The 18,903-nt window shown below is 53.4% G+C and overlaps 1 protein-coding gene across 1 annotated transcript in view; it reads left to right on the top strand.

Moving 5' to 3' along the window:
- The first annotated feature begins 336 nt into the window (after nucleotides 1–336).
- Nucleotides 337–18,903, top strand: part of FGD2 (FYVE, RhoGEF and PH domain containing 2) — a 39,368-nt gene continuing 20,801 nt past the window's right edge. The window contains exons 1-13 of the mRNA XM_021684643.1: nucleotides 337–401; nucleotides 4,057–4,291; nucleotides 5,911–5,991; nucleotides 6,692–6,840; nucleotides 8,556–8,712; nucleotides 8,927–9,065; nucleotides 9,611–9,669; nucleotides 9,915–10,061; nucleotides 10,769–10,861; nucleotides 17,397–17,476; nucleotides 17,562–17,592; nucleotides 18,010–18,102; nucleotides 18,718–18,849. Of these exons, the coding sequence (XP_021540318.1) occupies nucleotides 337–401; nucleotides 4,057–4,291; nucleotides 5,911–5,991; nucleotides 6,692–6,840; nucleotides 8,556–8,712; nucleotides 8,927–9,065; nucleotides 9,611–9,669; nucleotides 9,915–10,061; nucleotides 10,769–10,861; nucleotides 17,397–17,476; nucleotides 17,562–17,592; nucleotides 18,010–18,102; nucleotides 18,718–18,849 (1,461 nt within the window). The remainder of the gene's footprint in view (nucleotides 402–4,056; nucleotides 4,292–5,910; nucleotides 5,992–6,691; nucleotides 6,841–8,555; nucleotides 8,713–8,926; nucleotides 9,066–9,610; nucleotides 9,670–9,914; nucleotides 10,062–10,768; nucleotides 10,862–17,396; nucleotides 17,477–17,561; nucleotides 17,593–18,009; nucleotides 18,103–18,717; nucleotides 18,850–18,903) is intronic.

Genomic DNA, 18,903 nt, shown 5'->3' with positions numbered 1-18,903 from the left:
ACCTCTGGGCCCCGTTGCCCACTTAGGGTGGCATTTGGAATGAGGTGTGCAGGAGTGAAAGGTCAGACCCTGTGAGGGAGGGGTGGGGCCCGAGTCGGCTCCTCCCTCTGTGAGGAAGTACGGTCTTTCCCCTTCGGGGCTGTGGCTCTGGGACCACTTCCTCCTTCCTTCCTCTGAAGCCGGGAGCAGGCTTACTGAGCCCTCTGGAAAGACCAGAGCACATTCCAGGATGCCTTAGCCCCTCCGTGACCCCAGGTGGGGGTGGCTGAGGGTGCTGATTGGAGGCCTCCCTCCCTGCTTCAGGGGTGGCTGGGGACCACTGTGGAGGCCTGCAGAATGGAGGGAGAAAGTAAGAAGCTGGCATCTGTGTCCAATCTGGTGACTGTGTTTGAGAACAGCAGGTATGGGGTGGTGGGGGTGGCAAGGGTTGCCAGGGCCAACTGGTGGCCTCCTGTAGCTCCTCTGTCTGGCCAGGGCCCCCCTCTGCCCACCGCCAGGCCCTGGAGCACAGACCCTCCCAGTCTCCAGGCTGAGGATCAGTGCCCCGGCTGCCTTGGGCCCTCACAGTGAGCAGTTCTCTCTCTGGGCCCATCCTGGACACCTCCTTCTGTCTGGGCAGGGCCTGGGTTCCTTGCCGCATAGAGGAGTGTGGTCAGGCCCCAGGAGCTGGGCAGCGGGGAAGGTGTGTGCACGGATATGTTGGGGAGCGTCCAAATGTGTGTAGTTATGAGTGAGCGTGGGTGGGCCCAACACAGCGCTTGGGCTGCAGGACTCCACCCATCGCCTCTCCCTCAGAAATAATAGTAATACTTACCGAGCACGCACTCTTTATAAGTAGGACAGCCATATAATTTATCATTCAAATCAGGGCACAGTTAAAACTGGAAGTGGATGCCATTAAATTTTTTTGGCAGAGGGGAGGGGGCAATAGGAAAAGCTGAGACTATTAGGCAAACCCGGATGTATCAGCAGCCTACCTTTGGGGTACTGTTCTAAGTGACTTGGGTGACTTTTTTTCATTTAATTATCTACCAGCCTCCTGGGGCGCCTGGGTGGCTCAGTTATTAAGCGTTCTGCCTTCAGCTCAGGTCATGGTCCCAGGGTCCTGGGATCGAGCCCCGCATCAGGCTCCTGGCTCTACGGGGGGGGTCTGCCTCTCCCTCTCCCACTCCCCCTGCTTTTGTTCCCTCTCTCGCTGTGTCTCTCTCTGTCAAATAAATAAAATCTTTTTTTTTTTTTTTTTTTTTTTTTTTTTTTAAAGATTTTATTTATTTATTTGAGAGAGTGAGAATGAGAGAGAGTACATGAGAGGGGGGAGGGTCAGAGGGAGAAGCAGGCTCCCTGCCGAGCAGGGAGCCCGATGCGGGACTCGATCCCGGGACTCCAGGATCATGACCTGAGCCGAAGGCAGTCGCTTAACCAACTGAGCCACCCAGGCGCCCTAAATAAAATCTTTTAAAAAAAATTATCTAACAGCCTCCTGAGGGTAGGTCTATGTCTATTCCCATCTCTTGATGAGACAGTGGGTGTACAGAGAGGCAGGGAGGCTTAGAAGGCTTTAGGTTCGTGGGTAGGGGCTTCCATCTGAAGGGAAAAAAACTGGGCCAGATGTATGGCGGTCATTGGTGGCCCTGGCAGGGGTGGTGTGTGTATGTGTGTGTGTGTGTTTATCTATCTGTCTGTCTGTCTGTGTCTGTGTGACATTAATCTACTCTGCAGGCATTTCTTTTCTTTTTCTTTTTTTGAAGATTTTATTTATTTGTCAGAGAAAGGGAGAGAGAGAGAGCACAAGCAAGGGGAGCTGCAGGCAGAGGGAGAAGCAGGCTCCCCACTGAGCAGAGAGCCCGATGTGGGACTCGTCCCAGGATCCTGGGATCATGACCTGAGCTGAAGGAAGACACTTAACTGACTGAGCCACTCAGGCGTCCCTCTGCAGGCATTTCTTAAACCCAGGACTATGTTAGGGACTGTTTGGAAAGACTCTAAGGTAGAAATTTGCTTCAGTAGATTTACCGGGGATAGTTTCGGGAATGACACCTGTCAGGTGCGAGATGGAGCACTGGGAGCAGTTGAATTGTGCGTACTTGCAACAGAGGCCCCATCCTGTCCCAAGGAGCTCTGAAGCTGAGATGTCCCTCAGGTTGTTCTAATTGAGGCAAAAGCAAGTCCACATGGACTAGTCATTGGATATGGACTTGACCTGGGTTGAGGCAGCTGTCTTCTAGGGAGGGCAATTCCCAGAGAGCGGCCTAGTCCACAGCTGTCAGCCACCATACCGCCAGCAGCTGGGGGAAGGGAGCCTCAGTCCTGGACGGGGTGGGTGGGTGGCACAGCACAGCACCACCCAGGAACCATGGCGGACACAGGAGCTGTAAGAATGATCCCTGTCGGGAGGATTTCTGTCTTTGGACGTGAAGCTCATGGAATTACTGTGATGCCAGGTCACAGACAATAGATATCCGAGAGGAGTCTAGATCCTGTGCTGAGGGCCCTCAGAGCAGACAAAGACTTCTGTGGGCTTCACGGCAGATGTGGCATAGATGTGGGCCTAGAAGGGCAGCTCAGCTTCTTGAGCTGCTGACCTTACCCCACCTCTCCCAGGGTTCTTTGCCAAGCACGGTCTAGTTCAGCACCGAGGACAGCTCTAGGCACCGCCATCCTGGCCCACCACCCGCCCCTTGGGGTGTGGGGAGAGAGCACCACCCAGGCATGCCCGGTGGAGACCCTCGGCATGTGTGCTGTGCCCAGGCAACACTGGGCAGGAGGAGGCAGCCCGCAGACCAGAATGGGGTTGGAGGAGGCCTTGTCCGCAGGGTGAGAGCCACCCCTTACCACGTGAGGGGCCCCGTGCCAGCAGCCTTGGTTTTGGCTTTCTTGTGAGGTCTCCTAGCACCTTAGCTGATCTGAAACTGAGGGGTGAAAAGGAAAGAGAAGCTGGCCTGGGGCACTTGGAGGGAAATGCAGAAGCTGAAACCAAATGTAGAACAGAAAGCCTGAGGCCCAGCTATTTCCGCGGGCTGAGGAACCGGGCACCGGGGTGCCAGACAGAGGTGGAAGAGCCCATGAGGAGCCACTGGGGACTGGCTTCCAATCCTCTCTCTACCGCCAACCAGTTGTGTGACTTGGGGCGGATATGTTGACCTTCTGGACCTGTTTCTCCTTGACTCAAATGGGGAGGGGCAGTTTAGGGCGAAGGCTCAGGAGCCAGCATGCCTGATCTGAATCCCATCTTTGCCACCCCCTAGCTGCAGGTTGCTTAGGCTCTCTGTACCTCGGTTTTCTTAGCTGCAAAACCAGAGTAATGAAAACCTTTCTCAGAGTTTTGGAGACTTTGTACCTGTCTGTGTCCTCCACCAACCAGCCCGTCTGTCTCATTGCAAGCCTTTCCATACCAAAGGGAATGGGCACAACCCAAATCATGGGATATATTCAGTAAGCGTGGCCTCTGTTATCTAAAGAATTTAACTAGCCTATAGACCCTGTAGGTAGGATAAACACACACAAAGTTACACTTCAAAGGCCCATTCCTGGAGGAACAAGGAAACTGCTTCCAGATTGGCTTTTCCCCCCACTAGAGGTATAGAGAGGGCACAATTCCCATTGGAAAGCCCCAGCTTTAGCAACTCTGCCCTCCCTGTAGTGTTCCATGGCTCCCATCTTCTCTCCATATATAAGTTACTAAGATTTTAGGGCCTTTCCTGCTGCAGAGATTAAAACCAGATGTGAGGCATACAGGTGAGGGTGATCTGGGGCCACTTAGAAAGAACTGTATGCAGAGGGTTCCTCATTGCATTTTAAAGAGGGAAGTATGTAGTTCCACAGAAAACAAAAGTCTATGCTGACTCATTTTGAAGACTGGAGTTCCCTCCAAGAAGCTAATGGGGAAGGAAGTGGATTTTTTTTTTACTTAGCAAATTCCTCCTGAGTGCCAGGCACTCCGGGGCCGCTTCAGACCTGTGATTTGCATTAATCACCCCTCGATCCCCACCAGGTAATTGCTATCCTTCTTCCTATTTTATAGCCAGGAAACCCTCAGATCTGTTTTGTTCACCTCAGGACTCCAGGAGCAGCATCCAGAGTCTGCAAGCTGGAGATTGAACATTGCCACCCTGGGTGCAGGCATCCCCCACCTGCAGAGCCGTGGAAGGAGCCCAACCTTGGGGAGACCTTTGAGGGGTCCGAGCCCAGGATGGTCAGCAGGAGGTACCTGAGCTCCCTGAAGAACAAGCTGTCCAGTGGGGCCTGGAGGAAATCTTGCCAGCCTGGGACCCACCCTGGGCCAGGGATGCAGGTGCCTGAGGGCTAGAGCAGAAGTGGGGAGCTGGGGGGACCCCTTCACTGACCTCCTCCTGGCAAATTCTCTCCCAGCCAAAGCCAGCACTTCCCCAAGTGGGGGTCTTGTGTCACCAGAGATCAGTTGAAAGCTAGATTCTCCCCCTCTTAATGGCCTTAGATTAAATGCCTACAATGCACCCCACTGTTGGCATGATTTCAGTCCCCCTCACTGTGGGAGTCTTTTAGGCAAGGACATTAAAACTCAGCTTTAAGAATTTGTCCAAGGCCACACAATTTAGAATGGTCTCCATTTTGTGAACCTGGTACCCTTCCCAGGTGTGTCCTCAGTTTACCCACCGAAGGAGGCAAATAATCCTCCTTCGAGGGGGTGATTAATCCAAGTCCAGGAATATTAGTGCTAATCCTGCCCTTAGACTGATCGGCTGGACAGGTCACCTCCCTGGTCAGGGTGTCGGTTTGGTCATCTGTGGAGTTTAAGGGCTAGGCTGTATGATCCCGGGTACTCTGGAGCCAGACTGCCAGGGATCGTGCCCCAACTCTTCTGCTTCCTAACTGTGTGACCTCGGGCAAAGCACTTTAACATCTTTGTGCCTGTTCCCTCATTTATAAAATGGGGAGGGTGATCATAGTAATATGTTCTGGTTACCAGTCACTGCATAACAAAGCATTCCAAAATGTGGTGGCTGAATACAGTTTATTATTTCTCACAGTTCTGTGGGTGGACTGGAATGCTCCAGGATGGTTCTTCTATTGGTCTCACTTGGGGCTTGTGGTAGTCAGCTTGGGGCTGCCTGACAAAATACCACAGACTGGGTGACTTACCGGAACTAGATTTCCTTCCAATTCTGGACTGGAAGTCCAAGATCAAGGTGCTGGCAGGGTCGATTTCTGGTGAAGCCTCTCGTCCTGGCTTATCGATGGCTGTCTTCTAACTGTGTCCTCATGAACATACTCTCCTGGTGTCTGTCCCTCCTCTTCTAAGGACACCAGTCCTATTGGATTAGGACCTCACGCTTATGACTTCATTTAACGGTAATTATCAACTCAAAGGCCCTATCTCCAAATACAGTCATATTGGGGGTTTAGGGCTTCAACCTATGGATTTGGGGAGGGGGGCACAATTCAGTCCATAATAGGGTCTCTCCCATGACTGCAGTCAGATGGTGGCCAGTGCTGGAGTCCCAAGATATCTCAATTCTCAAGCCTGGTGCCTGGGCAGGGACAGTAGAAGCTGGGTTCAGCTGGGGTGCTGGCACAGCTGGGCCCTTGGCTCTCTGTCTATGAATGAGGTCTTTGGGCCTCTCCTCTCAACGTGGCCTCTCCATCAGGGCAGCCAGACCTCCAGATGTGGTGGTTCATGACTCCCAAGACACCATAAGCTTCCAAGAAGTTTCCAGGCCTCTTAGGCCTTAGGCCCAGAACTGGCACAGCCTCTCTCCTGCTCCGTTCTTTGTTAAAGTGATCCCAGCACCAGCCCAGATGCATTGTGGGAGGGCATGAGCACCAGGCGGTGGGCATTCACAGGGACATCTTTGGAGACTCACCCAGGGTCCCCATCAGAGGAGACCAAAGCTGTCTCTCTCCTTCTCCTTCTCCCCCTCGACCCACCTGCAGGAGCCTGAGGAAAAGAAGATCGTCCAGGAGCTCCTGGAGACAGAGAAGGCCTATGTGGCACGCCTCCATCTACTAGACCAGGTCAGTGGTCAGAACACCACCCTATCCTGCCCCGAGCCTCAGCACCCAGGTCTCCTCACCCCACCTCTGTTGTCCCTTCTGTATGCCTCACCGGCGCTGAGAGTTAGGACCTGGGATGTGAGCCGAGGAAGCTTCAGTCCTTTACCCCCGTTGGCTGGAGTTGGGGCAGAAATCAGGATTTAGGGCATTCATGCCACTTACCATTCCAGCCCCGGTACTTGGGCTGGCCTCGCATATAGCAGAGCACACGTGGCCTTCCCGGCCCCACACAGCATCTTCCTCTCTCACCCCCACGCCCAACATCCTCACCGTTATTACCCCTTCACACGTTCTTAGGAAAGCCCCAAGCCAGAAGGTTAAATATTCGTGCATCTGGAACAGGATCTTTAGCTTGGTGAAGTCCAAGACCTGGGAAATGGGCAAGATGGGCCCATTTCTGACATTCACCAGCTGCCAGCCCCTGACCAACTCCCTGAGCCTCTAGGCCTTCGTTTGCCCATCTGTAAAGTGGCCAGAATACAGCTCTTTCTATCCCTTCCTGAGGCTGTTTTGAGGATGATGGGAGACTGAAAAAGCGAAAACATCCAGTAGACTGCGGAGTGGCCCCCAAAGCCCCCAGGCTGTGCCCGTCTCCCCCTGGGCGGGTGTGCGGGTGGCTCTTCTCTGCCACGGGCCTAGTGACTGGCCGTGGCGGCTGCAGGTGTTCTTCCAGGAGCTGCTGAGGGAGGCCCGCGGCAGCAAGGCCTTCCCCGAGGATGTGGTCAGGCTCATCTTCTCCAACATCTCTTCCATCTACCAGTTCCACGCACAGTTCTTCCTCCCGGAGCTGCAGCGGCGGCTGGACGACTGGTGAGAGGTCCTCCACGAACCCCTGAGCCCCGCAGCCCCGGCCGGGTCAGGGTGCTGCCCCCCGGGGCACAGGGATTGGCCTGTTTGGCCCCCTACGCTTGCTGTGTGGCCATGACAGTCTCCTCCTCTGGGCTCAGTCTGTCCTCACAGTAAGGGGCTTGGACACATGAGCGCTGAGGGGCTGTGTGTGTGTGTGTATGTGTGTCCTGGGGGAGGGGAGGGGTCAAGTCCCCACTAGGCTGAGGGACTTCAGAGCCAGTGGAAAGAGCCAGTGCTAACTGAGGGCTTCCTACACTCCCAGCCTTGGGCTTCACACCTATGAACTCACTGAATCTTCAAACCCACCTGCTCTGCGATGATGCAAGAAAGAAACTCTTCATTTTCAGAGACGACCATTGAAGCATTTGGTGATGGAATTACTTGCTTTATGTATTTTGCTGAAGAAATGCTGTGAGGACTGAGGTGTCCTTTAAAATTCTTCAACCAAACAGAAATGTCTGTAATTGTTAAATCCAGTGTTGGATATATAGGGTTTCATTATTATTTATTTTACGAAGATTTATTTATTTATTTATTTGACAGAGAGAGACACAGCGAGAGAGGGAACACAAGCAGGGGGAGTGGGAGAGGGAGAGGGAGAAGCAGGCTTCCCGCGGAGCAGGGAGCCCGATGCGGGGCTCAATCCCAGGACCCTGGGATCATGACCCGGGCCAAAGGCAGACGCTTAACCGACTGAGCCACCCAGGTGCCCCTAGGGTTTCATTATTATATTCTTTTTCCTTTGCCTTGGCTTAAAGTTTTTCACAATAAAATGGTTGGTTTGTTTTTGTTATTTTTATTTTTTTATTTTAAAGATCTTTTTAAAAATATTTTATTTATTTATTTGAGAGAGAGAGTGAGCAGGAGGGTGAGGCAGAGAGAATCTGAAGCAGACTCCGCTCTGAGCTCAGAGCTGGACGAAGGGCTTGATCCCATGGCCCTCAGATCATGACCTGAGCCAAAACCAAGAGTCGGACGCTTAACCAACTGACCACCTAGGCACCCCTGGGTTTTGTTGTTGTTGTTTTTAAAGATGACCCTATGCCTACCATCATTCCCATTTTTTCCCAATGGGAAAGTGGAGGTACAGAGAGGTTAGGTGACTTGTCCAAGAACACACAGCTAGAGTAAGTGGAATAGCTGGGAATCAAACTCAGGCAGGCCAGCTTCAGTGATCGTGGGGCCCCTCATCGCTCTGCTGTCACAGCCCCTGGCCTGACCTTCCGGTCCTACCACAGTATGACCCTGGATATGTTCTTACCCCTCTGAGGCTGCTCCCTCATCTCTAAGATGGGCCGATGACCACCCCCACACAGAGCTGTGAGAATTAAGTGGGATCAGACCTGCCGCGTGTCTTGGACAGTGCTTGGCTTGTGGTGTCTGCTGCCATTATGTCAGAAGCCTCAAGTGGTTACAGGATATGTGTTGTGGGCCCACTATGCTGGGTCTTTGGGTGGAAGAGAACAGCATCTGCCCTCAGGGGCTCAGAATCTGATGGGGTTGGACCACACACGTGTGGGTGAGGATGATGTGCCCCCATGCCTGCACCCAGAAGGGCAGCAGAAGGACTGTTTTGGGGGGGGAGTTTAGAGAGCCTGGCCTAACCTGACCCTGTCAAGTCAACAGAGGAGGTCCTCAGGCTGAAGGCAGTAAGTACCTGGGTGGCCTTGTTGCAGGACTGCCACCCCCCGCATCGGGGACGTGATCCAGAAACTGGCTCCATTCCTGAAGATGTACAGTGAGTATGTCAAGAACTTTGAGCGAGCGGTTGAGCTGCTGGCCACCTGGACTGACAAGTCTGCACCCTTCCAGGAGGTGATCACCCGCATTCAGGTGAGGCTGGGTGAGGGCTGGGGCCGAGCCCGCACCGCCACCCCCAGTGTTTACTGGCTCAGTTTCCCCGAGGGATTTGGGGCACCTCCGGCTCAGCTGCTTGCACGGGCTCCCGCGCCAGCCTGCCCTGCCCATTCCCCCAACCCTCTTGGCAGCCCAACCCGCCCTTCCCCACTCTCACCCCACACTCTTCCTCCTCCCATCCCTCCCCAAGAGCAGTGAGGCCTCCGGCAGCCTGACTCTGCAACACCACATGCTGGAACCTGTGCAGAGAATCCCACGCTACGAGCTACTGCTCAAGGAGTACGTCCAGAAGCTGCCAGCCCAGGCCCCAGACCGGGCTGATGCTCAGAGTGAGGACAGCCCCCGGGAATGCACGTGGCTGGGGAGGCCTGAGCCACTCCCCTTTATTGATTGAGCACCTGCTAAAATGGTCGGAATAACTATCAGCTATCAACATTGATTGCTGACACTTCATAGACATTATCTATACTATTAGCCATTTTTTATAGACACTAAGGCCCAGAGAGATCAAGTGACTTGCCCAAGGTCACACAGCCAGAAAGGGGCAGAGCTGGGATTTGAAGCTATGCCTGTATTATGCCAAAGCCCGTGCTCTTTCCACAGCACCCTCTGGGTCTCTGGTCTTGGTTTGGGGAGCAATGAGATGGTCACAGAAGCCCAATGCCTAAGCCTTGTCTTTCAGTGGCTTCCAGTCTCTCCACTCTGGGCGGGAAATGGCCCCCATCATCCAGTCATTTCATGTGCGGGGCCAGGTTGGTCCTACGGTCACTCATAGCAGGTCCTGAGGCCACTTTGTTAAGCCTCAAGGACTTCCTGCCTCAGCCCCCAGCCCCACGTTTTCAGGAGGTAATTCTGGCCCTGCACCTCCCTTCAGAAGCGCTCGACATGATCTTCTCAGCCGCTCAGCACTCCAACGCAGCCATCACGGAGATGGTGAGCAGCCGGCCCTCAGGGTGGGAGCGGCAGGCGTCCCCAGGGGCCCTGTACCTCCTTCCTGCAGCTCTCGGCCTCCCCCAGCCCAGCCTGGTCTCTCTCCCCGCATCCCCTGATCCCGCCCCGTGATACCTGGCCCACTGCTGTCCTCCCCCTCGCCTCCCGTCCCTGTCCACACAAGGCAAACCTTCCAGAAGCAGGTGGGTCCTGCCTGGCCGTGGCTGAGGGTGCACTCCCTGTCCCAGGAGCGGCTGCAGGACCTGTGGGACGTGTACCAGCGCCTGGGTCTCGAGGACGACATAGTGGACCCCTCCAACACCCTGCTCCGCGAAGGCCCGGTCCTCAAAATCTCCTTTCGCCGCAGCGACCCCATGGAGCGCTACCTTTTCTTGGTATGGGGATGCTAAGCGGCCCCCTTGCACTGGAGAGCACAGTCCAGGGACCACCCCGCCCCAGGTCCTGCCTGCCTGGTGTTTACCTGGCACCGAAGGAGAAACAGGGAAGAGCCTGCTTCTCTGTCCTTCTCTGCTTTGGCACCCGAGTGACTTTAGACAAGTCACATGCTGCCTCTAGGCCTCAGGGATTTCCAACCGAGGGGTTTCTCAGATAGGCCCTAGGAAGCAACAGAGTCAGAACTGGAACCCAGTCTGTTTGGCTCCAAACCTTGAGTATTAAACCGGGCTCTAGGGAGTGCAAAGCAGGAGAGAATCACGTTAGCTGCTAAGAAGAACTACCCAGATTTGCACTAGAGAAGCCAGGGGGTCTCCTGGAAATCTGGAAACTGGTCCCGCCTGGAGGTCTGGGGGAGGGAGCTGCAATGTCCCATAAGCCCCTGCAGCCCTGAGCCCCCGTGAGAAAGGCCTTATAAGTCTGATGCCCACAGACGGGGCGACCCTTCAGTGACCATCCTCGTTGGATTGGAGGCTAGATAGGCAACCCCTTCCTCATCACACCTGTGACTCCTGTGAGCGGGCCCGGGACGTGGTGAGAGGACAGGGAGACGCAGGGGTGCTCCCCCCACTCGCAGGGAAGCCCTGCCCCCCGCATCTTTCTTGCCCCACCACTACACCCCCACTCACCATTCTGTGTCCTCCGGCAGTTCAACAATATGCTGCTCTACTGTATACCCAAGGTCATCCAGGTGGGCGCCCAGTTCCAGGTGAGGACCCGCATCGAAGTGGCCGGAATGAAGGTGAGAGGCACCCCGCCCACTGTCAGGCTTCATCCCGAGGGTGGGCTCGAGTATGGGGAATAGAAGCAGGGTCCGTGCTGGGTTCTCAATCCAGGAACCTAAATCTGGCAGATCCTAGGCCAACATGGAGGTGGAAACCTTTGGGACTGGAGCTCTCCCATGTGGGCACCCACAGGCCTGGCCCACTCTTTGGGGCAGCGCCCACCCCGACCTGGCCTCTCTCTGCTTTCCCTCTCCACTACCCCAGTGCTTTGACAACTTTAATATGTGCATGAGGCCCCTGGGAGTCTTGTTAAAATGCAGGTCCTGATTCAGTAGGTCTGGGGCGGGGCCTGAGACTCTGCATTGCTAACCAGCTCCCAGGGCACACTTGGAGTAGTAAGGGGCTACCCTGTCGGTTCCACCGCAGGACCCTGTGTGTCGCCAGCCAGAAATGGCTACAAATGAGTGGGGACAGCAGCCCATAATAGTGCCCACTGCCTGGCTGGTCCCTGTGGATCGGGCCCTGCATCACCCCATCAGACTCTCATGTATCCCTATAGTGGAGGGGCTGTTATTTTCCTTTGCATTTTGGGGTTTTTTTTCTTCTTTTAAAAACAACACTTTTGTTACTTAAGAACATAGATGATACACATCCCCAAATCAAATATAAAAAGTGTATACAATGAGAAGTCTCCTCCCCACTCTATCCCCTAGTCCCCTTCCTGGAGACAGACTTTGCTTCTTCAGAGGCCTTCCGGGGGCAGTCTTTACAGACACCAACTAATAATATGTTTATTATTGCTTCCTTACTTACGTTCCACATAAACAGTGAAACCGTTTTCCATGAACACTGTTCTGCACTCTGCTTTTTTTCACTAAGTGCTACCTCTGGTGATCAGTGCACGTCAGTATCACTAGGAGCCCCCTCACCCTTCTGCAGGTAGCTGCGGAACATCCCCGTGTGTGCAGAGTACCGTGATTCATTCAGCCCACCCGCTACTGAGGGACGACTAGATCGTTTTCAGTGAATAACTAAAAATGAATAACTAGGTACATGCCTGTGTGTGAGGATATCTGTAGTCAGTCCCATTAAAAAAAAATAAGGAGGGCGCCTGGGTGGCTCAGTTGGTTAAGCGACTGCCTTCGGCTCAGGTCATGATCCTGGAGTCCCAGGATCGAGTCCCGCATCGGGCTCCCTGCTCAGCAGGGAGTCTGCTTCTCCCTCTGACCCTCCCCCCTCTCATGCTCTCTCTCTATCTCATTCTCTCTCTCAAATAAATAAATTAAAAAAAAAAATCTTTAAAAAAAAAAATAAGGAAATAAACTGTGGCACATCTAGACAATGGAATATTATTCAGTGATAAAAAGAAATGAGCTCTCAAGCCATGGAAAGGCAGACAGGGAGCTTCAGTGCATTTTGCTAAGTGAAAGAAGCCAATTTGAAAAGGCTACACACAGTATGGTTCCAGCTATCTGACACTCTGGAAAAGGCAAAATGTGGAGACAGTAAAAAGCTCGGTGGTTTCCAGGGGTTAGCAGGGAGGGAGGGACACATAGGTGGAGCACGGAGGATTTTAAGAGCAGTGAAACTATTTCGTGCAATACTATAGTAATACCTGTCATCACACGTTTGGCCAAACCCACAGAATGTACAACACCAAGAGTGAACTCTAATGGGAACCGTGGACTCTGGGTGATCATGACGTGTCCATGTAGGTTCATCAATTCTAACAAATGTCCCGCTCTGGTGGGGGATGTTGATAATGGGGAGGTTTGGGGGGGGGCGGGAGGGTATATGGGAAATCTCTGTATCTTCCTCTCCATTTTGCTGTGAACCTAAAACTGCTCTAAAAAAATTAAGTCTTTTTTTTTTTTTATTAGTTTCGGGGGTAGAATTTAGTGATTCATCAGTTGCATAAAACACCCAGCACTCATTACATCAAGTGTCCTCCTTAATGCCTATCACCCAGTTACCCCATCCTCCCACCCCCTCCCCTCTAGCAACCCTCGGTTTGTTTCCTATGATTAAGAGTCTCTTATGGCTTGTCTCCTCCTCTGTTTTCATCTTATTTTATTATTCCTTCCCTCCCCTATGTTCATCTGTTTTGTTTCTTAAATTCTACATATGAGTGAAATCATATGATAATTGTCTTTCTCTGACTGACTTATTTCGCTTAGCATAGTACCCTCTAGCTCCATCCACATCATTGCAAATGGCAAGATTTCATTCTTTTCAATGCCTGAGTAATATTCTATTGTATATATACACCACATCTTCTTTAGCCATTCAGCTGTCGATGGACATCTGGGCTCTTTCGATAGTTTGGCTATTGTGGACATTGCTGCTATAAACTTTGGGGTGAGGTGCCCCTTTGGACCACTATGTTTGTATCTTTGGGGCAAATACCTAGTAGTGCAATTACAGGGTCGTAAGGTAGCTCAATTGTTAACTTTTTGAGGAACCTCCATACTGTTTTCCAGAGTGGCTGTGCCAGCTTGCATTCCCACCAACAGTGTAAGAGGGTTCCCCTAAGAGTCTTTTGAAAGGAAACCAAGGCCCAGAAAGGTTATAATTTGCTTGGGGGTCGCACAGCAAATCCTGGTTTGAGCAAACAAACCAGGTAAAACAGAGTCTAGAGTCCTTAATCACCACACTGGACTGTCTCCTATTAAGGCTTCAACTCAGAGGGTCAAAGCTTGTGCAGAATTGCATTCATAGTGGAGTAAGTCAGGGAGGGGGGATCTTTCTTGACAACTCTCGGATCACTCATGAGCCCCAGTGTGTCCTGAGGGCTGGGGCTGGGAGAAGCAGAAGTCAAGTCTGGCCTATCTTGGTATGCTTCCATTTCCCCCATCCCATATCCCTGTCCCGCCCTCTCTTCCCTCTCCCAGGATCTGCCCCAGGAGGGAGGTGCAGGTAGGAGTTGAGCCAGGACCTTCCATCCTCTGGAGAACCCCTGGGCCTCTGAGAGCCCTCAGCAGAGAGGAACATGCCCTTGCTCCTGACTGGGCTTGCCTGGCATTTGGGGCCCAATTAAGGGCCTAGAAATGGGGTGAAGCCTGAGCATGATGAAGTCCAGTGGGGGGAACTGGGCTCCCTGTGGGGATTCCAGCCTCCTCCCCGTGCCTGAGCTGACTGAGGTCTTTCTGTTGTTGTTGTTGTTAAGATTTATTTATTTATGTGACAGAGAGAGAGAGAGAGCACAAGCAGGGGGAGCTGCAGGCAGAGGGAGAGGAGAAGCAGGCTCCCCACAGAGTAGGGACCCAATGCGGGGCTTGATCCCAGGACCCTGGGATCATGACCTGAGCCAAAGGCCGACGCTTAACTGACTGAGCCACCCAGGCGCCCCTGACTGAGGTCTTTCACGAATGTAGCCCCTCACCCCAGGGCATCCAGCTTCCCTTCCTGAGTGGTCAGAATGTCCCAGAGGCCAGGGTGTGTGCAGGCTTGTGTGTCCGTGAGCCTTGGTGAATGAGATTGAGAAAGGCAGGTTTATGGAGAGTAACAGATAGAAATGGAGACAGGCAACCCTGTCTTAGGGCTGGCAGAGACCCAAGCAGAGAAAAAAAGAGGCAGAGATTGACAGATAGAAAAGCCAAGAAATAGAGAGGCCAAAACAGTCCTAAAGAGAAAATACACAGAGACAGGACCGAGAGCGTGAGTGCATGCCGGGTTCCTGGCGCCTGCCAACCCCAGTGAGCACATTTCCCGCACGGAGTGTTGGATTCTCCAGTGGCTGCACGGCACCTTCTCCTGAATGGCAGAGGCCAGGCAGGAACCATCTTCCGAGTCTGCAGTCTGAAGGCAGGTCTGGCCTTTGACCCCCATGACGGTTCCCACTGGCCTATGACCCCCTGGCTGCCTCCTTTCTGGATAGCAGGGAGGCCTAGTTCTCAGCAGCAGATTCTCCCTCAGGTCCGAGTTGGTCCTAACGTTGTACCATCCCACACAAGGCCAGCCTGGGAAGAAGGAAGGGGTGCAGGCGCATCCATACCTAGAGTCTCCATGTACAACTACGTAGGTTGGGCACTGCACAAGCACACCTGCCCTAAGATGAGCTCACCTCATCCACAGCCGACATCGTGGATTGTTTATTTACAATTCTCATTGTCCGGCAGATGGCAGTCAAGCGTCTTGTTCCAACAAAATCTGAGTATCATGCAGTTTGCCAACAGATGTCAGTAAAGTGTTTTGAAGAAGGGGTGTCTTTTTCTAATTAGCACAAAGGCACTGTATGGGTTAGCAGGGGCCTGAACCGGCTCAAACCTGGGGAGTGGTCGAGACTGGGCACAGCAGATGCTGGGAATGTCCTCTAGAAGCTTTCATCCTGCCCCTCTGCAGAGATGGTCCCGGCCCCTCTGGTTCCCCTTTTTCTACTTAAAAGCAACATATTTCTTTTTACCTCTGGGCCCCAAACCTTAGATGTCTCCTTTCTTTCCCTCTCCCTTCTCCCTCACCAGTTAGTCATGGAGTCTTGCCAGGTTCCCCGATATCGTCCTCCAGGGAGAAACCTCTCTCTTCCCAGGTGCAGGCAGGCCCATTTTCCCCAGATCCAGCCCCTCTTCGTCCCTTGCACACAGCCGCTGGTGTGGCTTTCCCAGACACCTCTTTCCACATGAGCTTCTCCATTTATCAACCCTCAGAGCCTCCCCATTGCCATGGGTTCAAGTCCAAATCACATTAGGCCCCTTCTAGAGGGATCAGACTGATTCTGTGGGCCCAAAGGGTAGAGCGGGCCTAACGTGAGGAAGGACATACCCAGACTGTTTCCCTGGGACATGGTGGGCCGCCCTGAGGGTGTGCGAAGGCCTGGTCACCACATGGCAGGGATCCAGCAGAAAGGCTCAGGTGGCAGGTAGAACAACAAAGTTCCCCACACCAGGGCTCTTGTCTACGTCTTAGTTTCCCTTTATGACCCTTCACACTGGGACAGGTCTGTGCTTTACAGGACTCTGGGGGTGGGGTGGAAATAGATGTTCTTCCCCCTTCCCCTTGGGGGCCAAAACCCTGAATTCGAATCCTCATTCTGTCCTTTAGCTGCTGTGTGAGCTCAGGCAGGTCTCTTGCCCTCTCTAAGCCTCCATCCCCGCATCTCCCAAATGAGCGGTAACATCTCTCTCCCAAGATCCCTGTGAAGATTTTCTTTAACTTTTTCTTATGGAGAGTTTTAAGCTGGGAAAGTAGCACAGTGAACCCCTGTATGCTCATCACTTGGTTTCAGCAATTGTCAACTCAAAGCCAGTCTTGTTTCTCCATCATCCCCTTCCTAATCCTCTTTCCACGGGATTATTTAAGAGCAAATCTCAGACCCATAATCATTTCACCTATAAATACTTCAGTATGTGTCTGAAAGAGATAAGAACTCTTTTTTTTTTTTTTTTTGCCATAAAAGGTGACAACAGGGGCGCCTGGGTGGCTCAGTCGTTCAGCGTCTGCCTTCGGCTCAGGTCATGATCTCAGGGTCCTGGGATCGAGTCCCACATCGGGCTCCCTGCTCGGCGGGAAGCCTGCTTCTCCCTCTCCCACTCCCCCTGCTTGTGTTCCCTCTCTCGCTGTGTCTCTCTCTGTCAAATAAATAAATAAAATCTTTAAAAAAAAAAAAAAGGTGACAACAGTACCATTATCACATCTAGCAAATTAATACTAATTATTCAATGATATTAAGATCCTCGTATTAAGATCCAGCTGATATGTTTGCATCACTTGGGATGTGTTTCTGACATCCCTTCTAACCATTACACATCCCCTCCTTCCTCTTTCTTCTCATGTAGTAATTGAAGAAATCAGCTCATTCTCCGGGAGCATTTCTCACAGTCTGGATTTTGCTGACTGCACCCCTGAGGTGTCACTCAACACATCCCACGGCCCCCCGTATTTCTTGTAAACTGGCAGATAGCCTAGAGACCTCTGCAAGATCACCACTGGCTGCCACTGCCCTCGGGAGGCTTAGCGGCTAAGCATTAGGGTTGATCGCTGGGATCCGCAGTTGTACCAGTTAAATGCAAATGTGTATGGAGAGCCCTGAGCTCAGTGGCCGGCACGTAGTAAGGGTTCTCTCTCTGGCAGCCTTCACAATGGCCGTGGACTTGTGGGGTTCTGGGAGGACAGTGAAAGATGGGAAAGTGGGGGGTCTGTTGGATCTCTGGATTGGGCAACCAATTTCTTCCTTCACTGTATGAGATAGAGGGTCTTATTCTAGGCCTTAGGTCTGCTCTTGAAAAAGCTGTGTCCCCAAGCCCAATTTATGACCCAATTTCCATTTTTGGTGAATCCTTTGTCGGGAAATGTCACTCCGACCTCACATGGAGTCAACTTAGCTGCTGCTAAAATTCCAGGAGCCTTGACGTCCTGTTTGCTCAGAGTGCATCCTTGTTGCAGGTGCATTTGCCTGGCCCTGCAGATTTTGGGAGGCCGCGGAGAAGGTCCTGATCCCTGTCCCTCAAATTCGAATTGTTCCTTGGGCATGATCCACCTCCATCCACCCCACGGTGCCTGGAGGGGGGCAGGGTGTGACAAGTCTGATCGAGTTATCTCCCTCTGGTTCCCAAGCAGGTGCGGGAGCTGACTGATGCGGAGTTCCCCCACTCCTTCCTGGTGTCGGGGAAGCAGCGCACTCTGGAGCTGCAAGCCCGGTAGGCATGGAGCTGGGGCCTGGGCCAGGGCGGGAAAACTGGGAGCAGCTGCTCTCCTCAACACCTGTGTTCACTTTCCGAGCAGGTCCCAGGAGGAAATGATTTCCTGGATACAGGTATCAGAACATTCCAGGGCCTCTGGGGTTCTGAACCCAGCCTACCCACCCAGGCTGAGGGGGAGGGAGGGGAGTGTGTGCGTGCGTGCATGCGTGTGCATGCGTGTGCATGCGTGTGCATGCGTGCCCAGCTGCCCCTGTGCTTCCTCAGGAGTCGCTCTGTGGTAGTTTGGAAGGAGACCTTTCACTGCCTTGCTGGGTGGCCTTGGGCAGGTCACTTAATGTCCCTGAGCCTCAGTTTTCACATCCGTAGTCTGGGGCTAACAACTTCTCCTCCCCTGAGTCAGCCAGGGTGTGTTTAGAATCCAGCAACTGGGACCCAGTAGGCTTCCAGCAATGTCTGTTGACAGCGTGAGTGGACGGACAGATGAGCGAACCTTCCCTGCCGCCCCCTAACCGCTTCCCGTGCCCTCTTAGGCCTGCCAAGCGGCCATTGACCAAATCGAGAAGCGGAATGAAACCTTCAAGGCTGCGGTCCAGGGCCCTGAGGGAGACACCCAGGAGCAGGAGGTAAATGAGGACTTTACATCCCTAGCTGAGCCACCAGCCTCACACAAGCTTATTCCTTCTCTTTGCTCTGCCCAGCCTGGCCTGGAGGGCAGGGGAGTGTCACCCACCAGGACTGATTTAAAGGGACCCGAGAAAGCCCACCCACCCCCACATCAGAGACTCAGTGCCAAAGATTCTCCCATTAGCAAAAATGTCCTTTGGCGGCCTCTCTATGCAACCCTCCCTAGGAAGGATTTCCCGTCTAGGTGGCTCGGGCTGTGGGGCGGGCAGGTTTGGGTTGAAAGTGCCCAAAGAATGTTAAGACCAAGGGAAGGTGGGAGGCGGAGGGGGTGGGAGAGGGAGAGTGTCTGGGACTTGATTTCCACTCTGAGCTCCGAACTCTGGCTTGCTGGTGTCCTTGCTGAGTCCCTCGACCTCTCTGGGTTCAGCTTCCTTACCTGTACGAGGGGCGGTCATAGTACCTGACCCAGCGTTACAGTCTTTGTGAGTTCACATGGGAGCCCCTGGAATGCACAGCACATGTGACCCCTGCCAGCAGCAGGTGGACAGAGGGCCCCAGGGCCTCGGCGCGTGGCCAGAAGGGGGTCCTGAAGCGCCCACCCTACCACCCGACAGCTGCAGTCCGAGGAGCTGGGCCTCCGGGCACCGCAGTGGGTCCGGGACAAGATGGTGACCATGTGCATGCGCTGCCGGGAGCCCTTCAACGCCCTGACGCGCCGCCGCCACCACTGCCGAGCCTGCGGCTACGTGAGTAGTCCCGGCAGCACCTGTCCGGTCCACCCCTGCCTCACCTGTCCCCCC

The sequence above is a fragment of the Neomonachus schauinslandi genome, chromosome 8, assembly GCF_002201575.2.
Source record: "Neomonachus schauinslandi chromosome 8, ASM220157v2, whole genome shotgun sequence".
Taxonomy (NCBI): domain Eukaryota; kingdom Metazoa; phylum Chordata; class Mammalia; order Carnivora; family Phocidae; genus Neomonachus; species Neomonachus schauinslandi.
The sequence above is the reverse complement of the archived record's forward strand: the minus strand, read 5'-3'. Positions and strand labels throughout refer to the sequence as shown.